Consider the following 20285-nt stretch of genomic DNA (forward strand, 5'->3'; position numbering starts at 1 on the left):
CAGATCATGCTGTGGCCTAATGCTTTTCAGTCAGATGCTTCCTCCAGAAACAAGCACCTTTCCCTTCATGTAGGGAAAATAAAACTAGGTATGACTTTCCTGTCTCGAGAGTTACAGGATAAGAATACAAAACTGTAAAAATTAGAACCAGCCCTCACTCCAGTGTTGCTCTAGGACCCAGAGCTTGTGTTGCACAATCTTGCTTACTAAATTTAAAAGTGTAAATCTATCAAGCCCACTGATCCCCAGTCACAGATTTAACATTGCAAGTTTACAAGGTTGCCGTGCTGACACATTATGACAGAGCCGATGGCGTACAACAGATACAATTTGGATTATTGAAGCGTTGTAAAACATCCAAGAATGGGACCAGTGCAAAACATCGAAATGCAATCAGTGTTGGCGTGCAAAAGTGTTGTTTCAACAGCGTAGCTTGAAATCACCTTGAAATATATATTAACGTATAACTCTAACCCACTCTTAATTGATATTTAAAGCCATTGTCTTTAGGACATTGGTAAGAGCATTTGTAAACAGAATTAATCTGCATAATATTTTTGATATGCCATGACCCGCCATTCAGTCACCATTATTATTGTAATTAAATACTAAAAGTTTAGTCTTTCATATACTACTAAATGCCATCCTGATATCTGTGCTGTAACAGACACAGTGCATCTGAAAAGTGTGTGATATCCACATCTACTCCTGTTTCTGCTATTTATGCCACAATGTACAAACATTATACAGATCAACAGTAGTCTCTTTTTTCGCAGTATGTTTCTGGTAAAGCACATCATGAATGAACTGTAAGCACCAAGAACACTTTGAGTCATTGTGGGAAAACATGAAAACAGTAAGTGGAAGGAAAAACTTTTCTTATAAAAGCCACTGTTTATTGACTTGTTTGTTTGCCATCTTAATGAAACAACAATGAAATAACTTAAACAAGATATAAATAAAATGTCCTGGACATGATTTGAAATATTTCTGACAGGGAAAAGAAATGATGAACAAGGAAGAAAAAGGGTATTGGTGTGAAATTTCAGTTTAGCAATGATGGTCCAAACTACATTATATTATTTTGTTATAGTTTTTTTTTGTTTGTTTGTTTTTTAATACTGCTTCCAAAATAAAATAACCCAATAAAGGACATTTCTATTTGTGTTCATACTTTAGAACTACAAAGGTAATTAATGGTTAACTTTGGTGTCAAATGCAATAAGTGAATGCAGGACATTCAGTCTACAGCTGGCTTTAAAAAAGTTCATTTCCAAAGCCCTTGTTTTTTTGTTTTTTTTTATTTAAAGAAACAATTGAAGATTTTCCTTTTTCCTCACCTATTTGATGTTTCTTATTTAGAAATGTAATTTTTTTTTCCACAAAATTCTGTTATTCTCTTTATAAAACGTGGATTTTCAATTGAAATAAGTCTTCAAAAGCCACTCCAGTGCTGATGCTTTGAACTGAAAAGTTACAAAGCTGCCAGTAAGTAGTCTGAGAGAAACAGTTGATCTGAGAACTAAAACAACTATTTTTGTGGTATGAAAAGAAAGGGTTGGCGATGGATTCATACATTTGGATAAACCATTATTTAAAGTTTGGCTTTAAACCTGAGCTGATATTTTGGCTTTTTAGCTAATCCTATTGACAGGAAGAGAGAGAAAAAAAAAAAAGAAAAAAAAATCAGATGGGAGTGGCCTGGGGAGACATGACAGAGAATTTAACATTATCCAGTCAGAGCTTGCTTACCAGTGTCACAATATTCTCAAAGAACATTTGTTAATCATTTTGACAGGTGACGGGAGAGAGAACCTATTTTAGTGTTGAAAAGTGTTTGAGTGTCTCATTATTGCTGAAAGGAAGGCACTATGGCACATGTACATGTTTGTGTGTGAGTTGTTCCTTAAATGCGGCTCAAACTTCAGTCCACTTCTGTCAGACCACAGGGTCTCCTGAACTCTTGTCCCCGCTCATGGATCCACTTGTTTGACACTGGCAAAACAGAAAAACAAAACAAAAAAAAACATGTGGGGACAAGAATTGCCAAGCCAGCTAAACCGGTGTTAGTAATTATTGACATAGTGGTTCCTGCAAAAATGCATTTACTCATATCTAAATGATCTATACAATTTCTGGAAAAAAAAAAGAAAAAAAAGAAAAAAGAACACTATATATTTTGCAAGTGTGTACATTTATTTGCAGAGGAAGGCTCCATGTTAATCTAACCACATAAAAACGTATGGACTATTTTAGAGAGCTCTCACTTTGGATTAACTGGGATTTATAAAGATCAAATGGGTACTATTAAATTTTAGACGGTATAATTGTTTGTGATTTTCTACAAAATATTTACAGACACATATCAATCATTTCCAGATTGTGGTTTTATGAGCTACAAGCATAGTCAGAACATACAGTAGAAGAGGCTCTTCAGTCCTTCTCTAAACAGCTTGTGTCATTCTTGTGAAGTCATAAGCCTGTTTCATGCTGTGACAAACAAGAGAACCCTGGATCACATACATGTGACTCATGGTCAAATCACAATCATCCTCAGATGTTTGCCTGTTACTACCCCCCCCCCCCCCCCCCCCCCCAAAAAAAAAAAAAAAAAAGATTATGTCTCTCTGGGAGATGTTGGACTTATGATTGTAAAGATGTAAAGTTTGTCTCTTTGGCCTAGAACTGTGGTCTTTGACAAGCTGAAAAAGGATCTGCAGCAGCACATAGTGATCCTAAATGTAACAGGAAGCTCCAGCAACTGTGGTCACTGTCAGCTACTTCCCCACCAGTTGAATCAAGGTGGCATAAACACACAGAATAATACAGATAAGGCTACTGACAGGATCCCTGGGTTATCGAGCTAGAGCTAAATGTATCTGTTGAATATCATTTTGTAATTAGAAAACATTGGCATCACCCATTACCTTTCATATGCATCAGTATTTATTGTCAGAGCTTAAAACCTCTTGATAATTACAAATCAGCATTTATAATGTCTGTTTTTGAGTCCATATGTGCTTGTGTTTTTTCTCCTGACAATTACCAGAAACTGACAATAGTAAATGAAAATATGAAATAGAGACATAAATTTATAATGATACGGACTGAAAATGTGAGCATGCAGGCAGAACTAAATGCAATTTCATGGTTTAATTGTGCCAAAAGCAGTTTTGAGATAATGAAATATGCAAATTATTTATTTATCTAAAGATGAGCTGATTTATATTTATGGTTTTTGTTCTCCAAATACTATCTTGTCTCATTTCAATTTCAGTCATACATTTTCCAATCCAAAACAAAATACCAATCGTTAAATATGATGATTCTGAACTTTTACTCACCCCATTTACTTCCTACTAGGACTGGACAGGCTGCATGCCTGGTCCTATAGTCTCCCTCTCCACTCTTGAACAGATTATACCAGAAAACTGCCGTCCCCTGTAGAAGAATGAAATGCATGAAACACTGATGACAACATCTGTTAATCAAGAGAGAGGGAACACAGGGGTGCAGCATGTAATGAGAGGAGGACCGTAAGCAGCCTCATGCTGAGCATTGGTCAGAGTATTATACTGACCGCTGTAGTCTTTAAGAACTATATATATATATGGATATTGAACAATAGACATTGTTCTGCCTGAAAGGGGTCTGCATCTATCTCCAGCCATCCCTCCATGGTGGCCAAATGCATTCAGAGGAAGGTCATAATGTCCTTTTTCTTCAATATAATATCTTGAAGACATGTCTTATGGGAGAAGAGGAAGTCCACTTGGATAAGCATATCAGAACTTACAGTAAAAATCAAGTCTTTGCATATTGACCTAGAAACTAATTTACATTATTATTGTCCCGTGACAGACACTAGTAGTATGAAGTAATTGAACTCAAAAACAATAAATTGAGCCAAATGTCATTCTTCCATATACTTTCAGAAGCACAAGCACACTCACCTTTCGAGGCCAGATTGCTGCTCCAAAGTCAGGGAAAACTGTGGCACCCCCTGCTTCCACATCACTCATCTGAGGAAAAAATAAGTTGTTAGTCAATTTCTCTTTGCTTTCCTCACAAAACACACACTGACATCAAATAATCCTTGGGAAAACATCTGTATTTGTACTTAGCAAAACATACGTTTCTTATTCTTGTCAATGACACATGTTGCTAGTAGAAATAACCAATTAAAGAAATGTGTAAGGACACTAACTTTTAACAAATATTTTCTAGTTATGATAGTTTTTGTATGTCACATTATGAAAATATAGAAAATAATTTCTTAGTAGTTGATGAAAAAAACAAAAAACAAAAACAAGATCCTGTGATACTAAAAATAAGACGTACCAATTCACCTACATTTTGCAGTAGGAAAGTTGGTGTGTGCAGTGAGGGAAATCAAGCAAGCTGAAGAAAAACTTGAAAAGAAAAAGAAGGGAATGTGATCTTCCTTAAAACTAATCCTTAAAAACTACTTGCTACTTTTTTTTTTTTTTTTATGTATGGCCGTCTGCTATGTTTAGATCAATAAAATGTAACCGCATCGCCTTATTTCTGTAGTCTTTACTTCTTCTTGACAGGAATTGACCATTTAATTGTATTATGTCCTGTAAAATTATACTGTATTTTAGATAGAAATACCATATCGATATAGGTTTTGTCAAAGAACATGAATAAATAGCTACTATTAAAACTATTATTACTACCATATACCCCACAGTGAACTTCAGTTACTTAAAGGTTGACTGAGAATTCAACTGCAAATCTTATTTAAAAACAAAATATAAAATTGCACCAAAAATGTGTAATTGCATTCTGTGCATCCAGTGTTAACAAGAGTAAATTAAAGAGGCTTCTAACTCAGCGTGTTAATGGGGAGTGGTCTAGAAAACTCTCCACAATATGTACTGGAACTGATTGACGAAAAGGAATAATTTTTTAGATTATTCTTTTTGCATAATGTTGCAACTTGCCCCAATACATGAAGCTATTTTAGGTTTCCAAGTAAGGCACGCAAATGCCAATTGGTGCATCTCTATGAAGGTCAATCAATCCAAGTCCAAAATTGAAAAACAAAACACAGAGATGAAACGCAGATTTCAGGTGACTGCCACCCCCAGGCTTCTATCAACGGCGACTGGATACACGTACTTACGTAGTTCAAAAAAGTTGCCACACGATTTCCAGTGCCTAATCTTTTGAAAGCATCAGGCTCATCTTTCTATAAAGATAAAATTCAAGAGTGAAAATACACGATGAAGACGCCGCGCACACACACAATACTTACGTAGTTTAGGAAGGTAGCAAGTCTATTTCCATCGACCTTGAGGTTACTGTCAAAAGGGCGCTGCAACAGATGTTTATATGTTTAAACCTTTAAGGAAAAGACTCACAGTAGGAGCCCGCCACAAAGGGCACTAACTTTACTAACAGCAAAAGAATTCTTCTCTATTATGCAACATCACATTATCAAATCACAAACAAATAAGAATTTACATCTCAGTTCAAAATGATAGCTGAATGTCATGTTTCATAGCACATAATGCTGATAATGAAATATCTTCTCTTCATCAAAAACTGGATGCTTAATGTTGACTTTAAGGGGTATCCCCAGCAAAAAATGGCAATTAATCTTTTTCTACTTACTCTCAATGAGTGATATGATATCTAAAAAGGACATTTATGTGCCGTGAACCTTTGTATGATGCATAGAGCTATAAATCACATGCAAGACCACAGCTCGAATGTCCAAGATAAAAACTTTACGGAGACCAGGACATGAATAAAGTGGAGACATGTCAGGTAATGTTATACATTTTCCACTTACACACATTTGCGTGTGAACTCACCCTTGAGAAGTCAAAATGTGGTTCATACTGTCCTCCAACTCCATAGTTGGCAACCTGGTCAATTATTGACAAAGACGATTTGTATGATCACATATGTATTGTTAAACCAATGACCCTGCACTCATTCATGCTAGATCAAGCTAAATCATCACTTCCTTGTTTCTGTTGACAGGATACTACACGCTTGTTGCATTCACATTTTGGCAGTGGGAACAATCCTATGATGGCAAATAAACAAATGAATGAAGGAATGAAAGGCTGACTAAATGAACATCTGTCAGTACTGACTGAATTTTGCACATTGACGACCTGCAGTCCAACAATTTACAAGACTTTGACCTATTCTTGTTTTAATTAAATTCCAATTTATTTATAAATTTTTGTCCTTTTAAGAACTATTGTACTTAATTTAAATAGTGTGGATACAACTGCCATTCATAAAACTGGATGTCAGATGAACTGGATGTGTCATTATGGTGCGGTAATGTCATGTAATCCTATGGTTCTATATTACCTGAAGTAACTCTGCTGTGGTGACTGTAAGGCCTGTGATGTCTTCTATTCTCTGATTTACTCTAGCAATGACAATGTCATCTTCTTCTTCCAACCATGCACTGAAAAAATAAAACAACTTATGTTTGTATAAACGTACCAAAAACAAACACTGTTGCTTGCCCAGTGACGTGCAACAAAGTTTAGTTTACCCTGATCTGCAAGTCAAAAAATTTAGCACATTAGTATATTTCTGCCTAAAATAGTATACTCCTAATTCACCGTCTCATAAAAGAAAGAAATAAATAAAATAAACGAGAATTATCATCTTGACTTTTTTTCCCTGGAGTTGGTCGAGCACTTAACTTGGAATGGCGGCCATGAGTAAATAAGTAATATATAAAGTTTCAGTCATTTGTCCTCTGCCTTACCTAAGTAAGGTAAGTTACCTTTTGGATACTCTGTAGTTGGCTGTGGTCAGTACTCCAGTTTTAGGATCACGGACAGTAGCTCTGGCAAGCTGACAAAAGAATACAAATACTTTTTTCAGTGTTTACAGATTATATGCTAATTAGTAGTCAAAATAATGTATCTCCATCTGTCAGTGTAACACAACAAGAAATTATAGCATCAGTATCTATAATAAAGCTCATCAGTATTACAACCTCTCTACAAATCGTTACACAGTATAGTTTTATAGGTTTATTTTTTTAGTTTTAGTTCTGTGTCCCGTTTTGCGTTATGGCTTGTGTTAAGTGCAGAAATATTAATTATTTATTCATTGCTTCTCGTCTCACCCTTGGTTTAGCCAGCTCTTTAATCTTCGCAATTTCCTCATTTGACAACATGTCCAGGTAGCGGACAATGTACGGGCTGTCCCACTCGTCCTCCTCCTTCATTGGTTTCAGTAGGAGACGAGGGTTTCTGTTACCATCATGGTAACGACAGAACAAACGGCTGCGCCTTGCTTCGTTCTGGTGAAATAAAAAAGATAAGCAGAAAGTAATAAAGCTGCTTTTTATTATTCCTGTGTCTTTTTATATTATCTAAATCGGACCAGTAAATGTAGCAGATAAGAATCATTGTGAAGAACATATCTATGTTCATCATTTTGGGAGAGGATAGGTTTCACTGGACTGCCCTCTGCTGGAGATAATGGAGTTTTACAACATGTAGGACTTAAACATCCAGCATACAATATTAACATATTTAATAAATAGCTACATATTTTTTGTATTTGTATTTGTAAGACTGTTTTTGATTATAAAAAAATCCAGTAAAGTGAAGTAAGTAATGTGTTTGTGTCACTGTACTGCAGATTCTTGCACATGGCTCCTTAATGTTAAATACAGATAAGGATGTAAAGATCACTTGTTTGGACTAGCTCTCTGCTCCATGTTTCATGCTGCCTATTGTCAACATAACTCTTTCTCTTGTTGCCTCACCATTTGGAGCCCCTCTCCTCTGCAGAGGGCCTCGTAGGACTCTCTCTCAGGCAGATGGTCTTGAGGTCTGCTGTAGGTTCCCAGCTGGATGGGCTCCTCGGAGGGAGGCTGGTAGGACTGATTCATCTCGATGAGCTGCTTAGACAGCAAACGCTCGAAATAACGGAGGTTTCCTCCTGCCCTCTGGTGGCCTGGTTCTGTCAGTACAAGAGGGAAAAAATGCTATTTGGACTGAAGAGGAGGTGAAGCTGTCAACAAAGTGTTAGGAGAAGTGCAGTAATGCAAAACGTGAACATCAAGTGAATCTCCATGATGTGACAGCAGAATAACGTTTATGTTTTCTTTCCCCTCCCCTTGGCCTTATTCTTAAATGTTTTTTTCTACTTCAATTTGTTTCTGATTTGCAATGGTATGAGCCATGTCTGTATTTTCAAAGTTTGCAGGACTTGTCAAAAACTGAAAAGGGTCTGTTTCTACTACATCTGCTCTTCCTCAATTCGCTTAACATGAAAAGCAAACGAATATGCTGCAGCCTAAAAAAGGGGGTCTGCAGCTGTCATCACTGCCCATGAGGCAGACACTGAAATAACAGCTACAAACCACCGTCTCTCCCTTTGGAAGGACTACACCCTGCTACTTCAGTAAGCACAGAGTACCGAGCCAGTTAGAGGAGGGTGGACTGTAGTGTAACTGAAACAGCAAGCAGACAGCTCCTGTTATTCCACTGTGAAAGCCTGTGGTCTTATTGGTCAGCTAACCAAGGGAGGGAGGAAACTGAAAAATTCAACAATGCTCCTTAAATACTTGTAAATGTGCCTTTTTTTAGCTCCTCAAGAACTCAGACCATGAGCCCATTCACCCATCAATTATGGTTACAAGAAATCTTGACGATGCTGAAGGAAATTATATGCAATGTGTCCCTGACCGGAGCTTGCACCTCTTGCATCACTACACTTTAATGTGGTGCATCTTACCAATAGCCACCAGTCGGCGTGTCAGCTCGATGGCTCGGGGCAGGTCGCCCATTTGGTAAACAGAGTAGCTGAGGTAATCTAAAATGTCCGCCTTGGAAACCACAGCGTCCTCCCCAGCATCCAGCTGTTTCAGAGACTGTTGCATCCATAGCACAGCATGATAATAGTCTCCATCGTTGTAAGCCGTCTTCCCCATGTCGTAGCAGTCATCCACTGTCAAAATGGCGTTGTACTGCACACCTGTAGGGATTCGATGAAATTATTGACCACAATGCATCACAACTGTGACATATTTGTTACAATTCAGTCATGACCAGTGGCTGATAAGTTGCCCACACAACAAGAACATGGCAAGGAAGTTGGGCTCTTATTTTTATCAGTTTATAGATAGATAGATAGATATTGGCAAGATGACAGATGTTTGTTCATTTTTCCAAATTAAATCTAGATGTTTGATTTACAGAGCTGTCTTGATGTAACTCTGAAACATCAAGGGTACTTTACATAGAGCAGGTCTAGACCAAGCTCTTTAAGATTAATTTAAGAAGACCAGACAAATATCTCCATGAACAAGCACCTGGCAACACCGAGGCAAGGAAACACTTCCTTAGAGCAGATATGGGGTGTACCAATAACATCATACATCCCTAGTTCACAATAAAAAAATAAAATGAAGTAGATACACAATAACAGGCTTATAAAACAAACACATACTTCTATCGGCATAAATCGGCTCTGCACACCTGCACACCTGTGCTAAACCCTGATTTACCACACAGTGCCACTGGGGTGGGGCTAGAGCTTTAATCTACCAAATTTATTTCAAGTGCATCTTCAGTTACCATTTATTATTAGTTAGTTGAACATTTTATTAGGATTTATGACTCCTGTCAGTATGAAAGAGGACTGGTGAAGTCAGTTCTGAATATTGCTCAGACTCTTTATCACATGTCCCAAAACCAAAGTAGCAACTCAAAAATAACCTGCACTTATGGCTAGCCAAAACCAAGCTATTTGAAAGTGAGGACTGGCTATGACTTCATTTTAAAACAATGGAACCTGTCAGGAAATTTGAAATCCAACACACAAACACACCAGTAAAATAAATAAATAAATAAATAAACCAATTAATATACCTTTATATACCTTTCCCTCTTTCTTTTAAAATTACTACATATCCATATCTAACAAATGCATTATTAATTTCTTTACAAATTATAAAATTGCTGCACAGGTCTCGGTTACCTGGCAGCTTTCCTTTTGAAAATGCTTCAGAATCCAGTTGGTACGTGTCCTGAAGACGCATCAATGCCTTGGCTGCACCCGTCTCATCCTCCTCATCTGGGAAGTACTGTCTGTGTATGGACATGTTGGAAATGAACCCTGAAAACAAAGTCAGAGAGGGTTAAACTGTAAATGTCAGACCAGGTAAATGTTCAACTTCACCATAAATAAGCAACTTCAGGCAAAAAAAAAAAAAGGTTTCCTAAAAAGTACAAACAGTTTAGTTCGCTTAACTATTTGTTGTACTGTTCGTGCTAATAAAATGAAATTAGCTTAGCTACTTTGTATCACTCTGATACAAACCAATGGCCATTTCATAGATAACATCACTATCTGCACACACACAGACACATGCACACAAAGAGGTCTCAGAAGAAGACGTACTTCAAGTGAAAGCAGACATTTATGAAATCAACATAGTTGGAGAAAAGATACACCAATATTGAACTCTGATTGAAACTTTTAACTTTTAAACTCTTTATCTACTTAGTTTAATTTATCCTTATATTTAAATTGCTGAGATTAGGTTAAATTCCCACTTCCATTTAAGAGTAATATAATTTGCACAGATTTTACTTAATCAAATTTAAATACATTGAACAATAAAATGGCAAATCACCCTGTTTCTTCTAACGGGCCTTTGTCTTTGTAGTTATTCTTTCTTTTCCTGCCTCACCGTGTCTGCGAAAAAAAAATTATTATGAAGACAAAAAGGTAACAAAGAAGTCAGCAGTCCCTGACTTTCTGTGAGTGATTCAGAGTCTGTTCTAACCTCAGAAAGACTAATATTATCCTCATGTTGCCTGTACCTTATAATCAGAGTCAGTTCAGTGTCTCTTTTGTATGGCTAATGAAGACAAATTTCTTTGTTTATTATTGGATTGATGTAATTAAAAGACGACTTCCTACACTGAAATGCCAAAGCAAATAAGGTCAACGATTCACGACTGTCAAAGCAACACATTTCATAATGATTTTCTATCTCAGTGCCAAATTTTCTTTTAGCTTCCTTTAAGAATGAAGGAAAATGCTGACAAAGGAAAATGACTCATGGCCACGTCTGCAGATTCACTTGAATGGCACCCAATACACTTTCATGTTTGCTTCATCTGCTTGACAGATACAGCCCTTTGTCAAAACATGCACACATTTCCATGTCCAAGCTCACACATGCAAAGAGAACATGGCCAAAATATGCGGAGATGAAGAACAGCTGCAGATACAAGAGACACCCGTCTTGAGTATTTGAGATGAGCAGCACAACAGAAATCTCCACTCTGCAGTCAAAGCTGTAACTACTCTGCTCCCAGAAAAAGTTGTGAATGCTGCCCTTCAAATGCACCATACAGTGTGAGGAAATATTATAAGGTAGAACGTCTGCAGTGTCAACAGCTAAGAAAAAGACTAGAATCCAAGAGTGTGAAATTTATCCAAGGCAGCAAACTGACATACCTGTTTTGGTTAGAGTAAAATGTAATTTAATACATGACACAGTGTGTGTGGTTACACACACATCCATAGACACAATGATACAGAGATACAGAAAACAGTGATGCTCCAAGCAGAGCAATCACAGTAATCTGATCCAGTTGTCCATCATCCACATGCTGTTTTTGGGGAAATTTCATTACCATCTGAGGGGTTTTCAAGCACCAAGCTCTCCAGTTCAGACCACTCTGTGTTGAGTCTCTTCATCAGTTTGTAGGCATTTACTGGGTGGGCGAGGTACCCCTCTGGGTCAGAGGTGGACACTCTGGTCAGAGCATCAAGTTTATTGGCCCAGCTAAAAGACAGAGGTGGTGTGGTGACAGTGAAAACCCCAGTTTTTCAGATTATCGAAATTAATTTTTGTAAGGACAGAGTAGACATTCAACATATTTCACACTGATTTAACTTACAAAAATAAAAAAAATAAAAGAAACTCGAGTTGTGTTGCAACAAATGAAAAATGTAACTTCAACAGCAGTTCAAGGTCAGATATGAATATCTGTTTATGGTTAATGTAGCAGATATAAACATTTAGTCCTGATGCTAAAACAGATATTCTTAATATTTCCAAAACATGTCAGTGACACAGACATAATTTGAATCTCTTAATCCTTCTTACAAAACAAGGCATATATGTTGAAATTATCTATCTATATCCATCTAAATTACAAGACACATTAGAAACATAGTGGCAGACAGTGGTGGGGCAAAATACTTCGATTCTTTACTGAAGTACCAACACACCATTGTTGAAACATTCAATTACAAGTAAAGGTTTTGCATCCAAGGTCTTTGTAAAAGTAATAAGTTTTATCAGCACTACGACCAATTTATGGCAAGTTTAAATTTCTTGTTCTGCATTAAACTGGCCATTGTCATTCAATCTTTTTTAGCCTTTCTTTACAGTTTTTCTAAGACTAGAGGTCAAGCTCCTTGAAAGGCTTATCACATAATTCTGAGGGGGAATGTGGTGATCGACATGCAACCAAAGAAAGAGCTAAAGAAACGTGTTTCCTTCCTCATGCTTTGCGCAATATTCAATTTCACTTCTTACATCCCAAAACAGTTGTGTTTTTATAAGGTTTTGATAAACTATGAGAAACTGAGAAAATCAATCTCACCCATCTGGAAACATGATCATTGAAGACTTGGGCCAAAAGGCAAAGAGGCTGGTTTAACATTAAATTATCTTTAACGAGCGTCTGATGTTCTATGTATGCCAGGTCTGTCAGATAATTGTAGTAAAGTGCAAAATCTCTCTGTGTCATAAAATGTGGTAAAAGTATAAAGCCAATGTATCCAGGTAGCTCTAAGGCAGCTAAAACTGTACAAACTGTACTAGAGGTAGTTAGTTCTCAGGCTCTTCATAGAATGTACCTTTTGACTGCAGCCAGCTTGGACTCCTCTGCTTTTATGTACTCCCTCAGAGACTGGACCAGTTCCTTTTCTGTGTAAATCAAGTCTGTCATTTGGCCTGCAGAGAGATAGATACAGAGTCAGAGATGAATAATTGAGAATTCATGCTCAGTTACTAAGATACTAAAATGACTTCAATACCAAGTTTACTATTAACTCAAAAACTGTTGTGCGAAGTCAGAGATATTTTAACCAATGTTCATATTTTGGTTTAATTAAACAAAGAATCTTTGCAGTGAGTGTGTTGCTAGTGCTGCTCTTACTTTTTAGTACCAATAAAATTTATTTTTCGCATCACTTTTGCCTCAGACTCAATTAAAAATAGATCCTCGGTCACAGACTCTGAGACACTGATTGTATAGAATTACTCAGCAAAACTGCAGCACTCATTCATGAACCTTTGAGATGGCTGAAGTGTGGTGTGCGTAGTAAACAGTTTCAGGGAAATGTGCAGCTGTGAGTGATTGACTGAGGTTGCCTAGGAAGAGGAACAATGAAAAAACACTGCACGCAAATGTCTAACAGACCGGCCAAGTGTAGTAAATCAGAGTGATTGAAGTGGCTGCTTAACTCATGAGAGGCAGCTTGTCGACTGATGGGATGCATAATGTGCAAAGGAAAGAAGATGGTTAAATGGTAGTGGAGGAAATTTTAAGAGCTGGGGAATTTACTGGGGCTCAATTGTGGAGCATTGGAAAGTCCAAATCACTGTTGTGTAACGCACTAAAATTCAGAATATCCTCCTCCTTGGACATGGATTTTGACCTGCACACGTCCACAGGACTTAAATGTGGAGATTCTATTGTGTACCAGATCCTAAGCATTAAATCATGTTGATGTAAGTCATGCTGTATTTTTTCTCTCTTAGAAATATTAGTAGTGGAACATGGTACAAAACTAAACCATCTTTTCTCAAATTTGAAAAAAGATTTTGTGAACTATAACTATTTGTTTTCAGGTTGTCTATAAATAAATATCCTCTATTTAAAACTGGTTATATGGCAAATAAAAGATTGAGCTGAAAAGTGTTTTCCTCCCTGTAGAGCTCAGTCACTTTTCCACAGAAAGCTGCACTTGCCCGATTAAAAAGTACACCCTTAGTTTAGTATACAGTATAATCACTGTGCATCAATGGCAATTTGAGTTCACAACACATAATTATAGGAAAATATTGGATCAGAAAGGAAAGACTGAGTCTTCGGTAAACTGTATCAAGAAACCGTAAATTTTGATTTAATAAAAATAACAGCTCCATGTACCTATAGAGGTGAAGATCTCTGCCTGTGTGGTCCAGCAGCAGCAGAGCAGAGTCCAGGAGATGAAAAACAGGGACTTCCCCATTCTGGTTTTTTCTATAACCTGCAAGAAAAACAATATCATGACAATTGTCACATAATCTGAGGACACTTGCAAAATGTTGTAAAACACTCTTGTAAAACAAAGGAGTTTGTTTTACACATGGGAAGATTTTTTTTTCCCCCAAAACCATTAATCAACCACGTTGGCTATAAACTGCCACCAAACATTATTTGCTCTACAGTCCATCTTTTCTGGAACAAGGTGTAAAAATAAACGTAAGAGTTTTTATTACCGTGAGTCCAAAGCTTTTTTGATTATGCTGCATTTCCACAAAAAGCAACTACCGGTGTGACAACATTCAACATTTCCAGTATTGATTCCTTCATTGCCTGGAAACAAGCTGTCCTCTTGGCCTCATTACCCAGTACTCATTGTGAGAGAATAATAAAGACAGATTGGGAAGAGAGTTTTTTTGGGAATAAAAACACTCTGTTTTTGAGTTGCATACTGTCTGGAATGTACATAAAAAGCCAAATGATTCAAACTGATATTACAAAATCAGGAAATATAAAGACATCTGGTTCATCAGAGGTCAGTTAGTTCCTCCTTTCAGTGATCTAGTTCAGAGCCAAACTTTGCCTCCAAATATCTAATAAAAATGTTGTTGACTATAAGAAGAGCTGCAGATCCCGTATAACTGGATAACCAGAGCTTGCAGTGCAGAAATGTACGTACTGACTCAGCCTTTATAGATCTACAACTGCATTTGAACTATACAGTAAGTTAGATAGTAGTTTCAGTGCAAACAGCTGGGTAACATCTTTTCGTTTTGGGTTCATTGCCCATTTCTCATGAGATGTTGCCACGTTGCCTTCACTAACATTCATCTTTCAAATGAGTAATAGCATTATCTAAGGCAAAAGGAACATGAGCTCCACAGCCAACAATAACTGAAGCTAAAAAACAATGAAAAACAAGCTAAAACGATGATGTATTTATTGGCAGAAACTCCCAGTTCACAGTCCAGCACTGAGGCCAGCTTTGCTTGTGAAGTTTCACTGCTCCACTTTCTCCTCTTGGATTTTGTCTAATTCCCCTTCATCAGTGTCATCAGTAATGACTGCTCACACGTACATATGTGGAAATGCCAGCACGCATATATACATGCGCAACACATACTTTTGTCTGCATCAGTATCTAATCACCAGCTTAGTGAGGGAGAAAAGCAGGAAAGTGGCAACTTGACTGCAGGAATCACTTCGTGAGAAATCTGCTTGAGGTGAAGAAGCTATTTCACATGGATGACTGGCTAAGCGCACTGCTTTCTTTTGATAACACAAGTCATGTCAATGTTAATACATTAATTGGAAGGACTTCATTTAGATCTTTCATAACTAAGACCCCAACATAATGTCAAAGAGGGAGTCAGCCACAACAGGCGAAATACATTTGCAGGACAAAATGTCAATGAAAATGCTCCAGGGAAAGAAACACTGAACAAAAACACACATTGGCCAATTACTTAATGTTCAGAGGATCCTTTGAAATGGTAATATAGTGTAACAGAATTTCGTTTATTTGTTTTATCAATACAAACTGCCATCTGCTACTAACCAATATTATTACTGTTAAAGAGCTGTGAAAAGCATTTAGGGAGTCACTGTGAAAAATGGTTCTGTTTACCAGTGAGTTTCAGACCTGCAAGGCTCACATGGAGGACTCATTCAGTTCTTTTGCCTGACCCCTAGTTGACTTCACACTTCTAGTGTGAACAGCAAGACTGCAAACTGGCATTTAACCTTAATATAAAACAGGATTAAACAGGAAAGACCTCATTCAGCTCAGTGGTCAATTTGTCTGCCAGTTTTTGTTAAGTTTTAACATGTAAACTCTATAAAAACGGCAGTTAAACTTTTTAAGTGACATTTGTGATCAGTCACAATTCAGTTAAACAAACAAAAAACATCTTGCATGATTCCTTTTTAAATATAAAGAAAACCTCTCAGACATTTTGAACAGCAAACCTACTCTTAGAAATTATGTTGGTGAGAACGTATTTTCTGCATTCTCTTTTAGCTTTTACAATTACAGTTATTTCTCCTGGACTGTACCAAATTGAGTGTATGAAATATTTCGGTATATGTCGAGGCCAAAATTCAGACCAACACATACTTGGTGTTAGTTTTTGGCTTATGAGTGAAAGCACTTCAGCATCTCATTTTCTGAGAAAAGTCATCCTCTCTCTTAGATACGCTGTGCCTTGTATACTCATTACTTTCCCAATCATCACACAATTATTGTGAAGATTGAATGCATATTGGTTATGCTTGCATGAGCATGGTGATTAATTGGATTCGATGCCTCTCAAAGGGGTTCATCCATGGAAGCAGAAAATTTGTGTCAAAGCATTGCTGTCTGCACAGTGAATAAAAACCAAACCATCAACCTTTTCCCAGGAAGACGTATTCCTACTAGCACTTATTTAGCTTCCAGTGCATTGGATAAGAGCACGTTTGTAGTGGCCCAGATAACGATTACCACAGTCCTTAACTATAAGTGAGAGGAACAAAGCTCTCTCCCTGTCATTTACAGCCTGCGCTATTGCCCAGCCCAAACACAGGCCTGCCTGTTGTTACAGGCTGTAACACCCCTGTCACATTCCTGGAAAGAGGCCTGTTACATTTACTACCCAATGCCCCCCCATCTTGACCCTTTTCTGGCATTTCTGGTGAATGTGGGACTAAAAGGAAGGAGCTATGGTGTGACATTGCGTGAGAGGACAGAAAGTTGATTTGGCATTGATGATGTTTTTACAGAGTTGTTCCATGAGAGAGATAAGGAATCAGACAACACACTGTCTGGCAAAATGGTCTGGATCCAATGTTTCTTAGGAGCAAAATTTTCTTCAGGGAGTACAACCTCCACTTCCTGTCCACTGGACCACACTTTAAAACAAATCCACAGAGAAAAGAGGTTTTTAAAATTATTATCTCTTTTTTTCCACATTTAAAACATATGCCAAAATGGGGATAAGGTCTATTTCTCAAATTAATTATGAACGAAATTGATTTTTCCCATCATTTGTTCCAGACAAAAAAACATTTCATAAATATTTTCTAAACAGGAGCCTGACCAAAACTCAACATGAGGACAAGTGATGCAATACATTAATATTGGCCCATATGGCCTTTTATTCAGCTTCAATAATTAAAGTACATTTATTTTGTAAAGTAAATTGTTCATTCAGAATCAAATCTACAGAATATTGTAATGCATAGGAAGTGCAATGGGAAAATATAAAGATGAGACATGAAAAGGGAAAGGAACGTAAATTGGTTAAACTGCCTGACTCTGATAAAAATGCATATCCCACACTGAGTTACCTGAGCAAGTTGAGCTAGCAAAGCCAGACTTCCAAACTAATTGCAATCTAATGTAAGAGCTGCAGTTTTCAAATGTGAAGAGCATCCTCCTTCCATCATTAAATAGCCACCAAGGCCTTTTTGACGTTTGAAGTTCACAATCTTTCTACATTACATTTTGGCAGCAATGCCAGATTCTGGTATTTTGGTAAAACTAAGGTGGAGTGAGGAAACAGCGTATTAGTAAAAGGGAGCTGCATGCCAGAATCAGATTTATGTATTCATGGCATTCACACACACACACACACACACACACACTAATGAACAGGCTGTGAACATGCTCAAACAATCCCTGCCTGTCAGCGCTGAAGCGATGACGCTCCTTTAGCAAAAAAAAAAAAAAAAAAACAACTATTTCAAACTCAAACTTGCTGTTTCTGCATGCATTTTAATCTGAACTGCGGGTAGAAGACCAACTACTCCTGCACATATAGACTGTAAATACATTAAAATAAATCTGTTCCAGTCAACGTGGTGCTCAGGATGTCAGGCTTTGATGACTGTGTCTTTAAATTTTGAATGATTATTTGCTAAGAAAAAAATATGTCATTATGGCCGGTTACTCTTCAGGCAATGTCGCACTTGCGCAAAAAAAAGCCTTACTTTGACTTTCACTTCCACTAAATATTACATCAGGTGTGAACAGTGGTATTTAATTTCTGCCCCAAGACAAAGAAAGGGATCGTTTCCAACATGGCTTATCTGACCCTGTGCACTAGGGAATATCCGGAAGGAAAGTAGTGTAGTGTAGTAAATTTCTATGGCGAAACACTTCCAAAAACATGAAGATTTTTAGAAGATTTATGCTGACCATATGGGGTTGATAGAAAAGGAAAATTAGTCACAGAAGGAATGAGAGCGGAGAGACATTGGAAGCCAAGATGCTGGTAAAAAAAAAAAAAATAGGTGTGATGAAGATTACTTTAAGGGACAATCACAGCCAGACTGTGATAAAAACAGTACTTACTAGCCAAAATGCAGTTTTTCCAAAAACTTCATCTGTTCCTGTTCAGAATGTGCTTCCTTTCAGACTGAGCATGAACATAAAGAGGCCCCAAAACACATATGGACACGAGCGCGCTCCCACTTACACCTACACGTTTCTTTTTGTGTGGGAGAGTGCACAAACACACCATTCACTCCCAAAAACCTCATTGGTATGTAAACCATGAGAGCTCCTATAAGTAACGTTGAATTCCACAGGAGATGTGTGTTATGATAAATAATAAATCTCTCAGGCATTTAGACATGTTTTGGTTTAGAGATTATAATAAAGAGACACAACCAGAATGGAGAAAATCATAACAGATCCAACAGAGGGCCCCACCATCTTCTATAAATAGATTTGCAGCATCCCTCTGATTATTACCTAATGTTTTTATTAGCTGCCATAAACCATTAGTGCCATCACTCACCTGGTATACCTACAACACTTCACATTGGGACTGCGTGTGATGTAGCATTTTGCATGATTTGCACTGAAGAGATTAATCAACAGGTTAGACAAAAATGGAAATCACCATTATCATCAGCTGCATGGCTGACATATTCTCACAGACACCAGCTCTAATAGTGTCAAACCTCCAGTGGCATCTCTGAAATTCTGCAGCTGATACAATCAGTTCAACATGTAGTGTGAAATGCTTCGCAGCAGTTTTCACTTTACTTAAAAATAAAAATAAATCTTGATTCCAGGTTCTTTAACGTGACTTCGCTACTTTGAATGTATTTCATTGTGATTATTAGTGATTGTTGTAGGGTTTTGCTTGGTACCACAGTGCAAAGGGACTTGATGAAATGATTTCAGGGTAACTTCGGGGGAGTCAGGGCTGTAGATGTGAGTCAGCTTTCAGTCTGGCTCTCTCTGGATCTGTTCATCACCTCCAGCTGGACAGCAGTCGGGCCGGTGACGTCAGTCCGGGAACAGTCTTTTCTAGAAAGTCCCGTCTCCGGATCTCTGCTGCGGGCTGCAGGTTTTTAAACAGAGCGATGCTCGGACACAAAGTTTGCTCAAACTTTCTTCAGGTCTGTCCAAACGTTGTGACCGGGTTTCGCCTTCAAGTGCGGCAAACACTTCGGATCCAAAGCCAGACTTAGCGACACATGTGCCGGGTGTTTTCTCCGTCCCGTACCGCCGACACACACCTCGGACTTCTCCACGTCCGGACAAACAAACAAAACACCATAAACCTGTTGGACCCGGTCCGGGCTCAGCGGGCTCAGCCCCCGTCGGGAGCTGGAAATGGACGATATTTCATGTTTCTTACCTTCACTCTGTCGGGTTTGCAAGGCAGAGCCACAGCGAGCTGTCTGGTCGACGGAGCCCCGAAATGAAGAGCGTTCAGACGGCTTTCTGCCGCTGCCACGTACAGAACCTCCCGGAGGACTCACCTTAATGCTTCGAGTAGAAGCGCAAGCACATTCCTCCATGGCTTTTCTTCTGCTGCCTTCAAGTGCACCAACTGAACTCCGGCTTTTGGGATGCACGTCCAGGTGATGAAGAAAATTGTTGATTATTATTATTATTATTATTATTATAGTTGTTGTTGTTATCAGGCCGTTATACTTCCAAATGCTGACGCAAAAATGTCTTAAAAGCAGCTAACACACAAACCCTGAAAT

At 37.9% G+C, this 20285-nt stretch overlaps 1 protein-coding gene across 4 annotated transcripts; it reads right to left on the reverse strand.

Annotated features, from left to right (window-relative positions):
- Window positions 1–880: 880 nt before the first annotated feature.
- On the reverse strand, window positions 881–20027 carry p4ha2 (procollagen-proline, 2-oxoglutarate 4-dioxygenase (proline 4-hydroxylase), alpha polypeptide 2). Of its 4 annotated transcripts, none has more exons than XM_029518864.1 (16): window positions 19931–20027; window positions 14202–14301; window positions 12904–13000; window positions 11670–11821; window positions 10000–10137; window positions 8755–8994; window positions 7781–7977; window positions 7133–7309; window positions 6785–6855; window positions 6358–6457; window positions 5844–5897; window positions 5282–5341; window positions 5150–5215; window positions 3954–4022; window positions 3345–3441; window positions 881–1995 (listed from the first exon to the last, which is right to left on the reverse strand). In XM_029518864.1, exons 2-16 carry the CDS (start codon window positions 14281–14283, stop codon window positions 1925–1927), a joined length of 1671 nt encoding a protein of 556 aa, XP_029374724.1. In that variant the 5' UTR covers window positions 14284–14301; window positions 19931–20027; the 3' UTR covers window positions 881–1924. The 4 variants fall into 4 exon arrangements, with proteins under 4 accessions (XP_029374724.1, XP_029374725.1, XP_029374727.1 ...); XM_029518866.1 differs by lacking the exon at window positions 881–1995 and adding an exon at window positions 2041–2490; XM_029518865.1 differs by lacking the exon at window positions 5282–5341.
- Between the last annotated feature and the right edge of the window lie 258 nt (window positions 20028–20285).

This window comes from Echeneis naucrates, chromosome 14 (genome assembly GCF_900963305.1).
Source record: "Echeneis naucrates chromosome 14, fEcheNa1.1, whole genome shotgun sequence".
NCBI classification, from domain to species: domain Eukaryota; kingdom Metazoa; phylum Chordata; class Actinopteri; order Carangiformes; family Echeneidae; genus Echeneis; species Echeneis naucrates.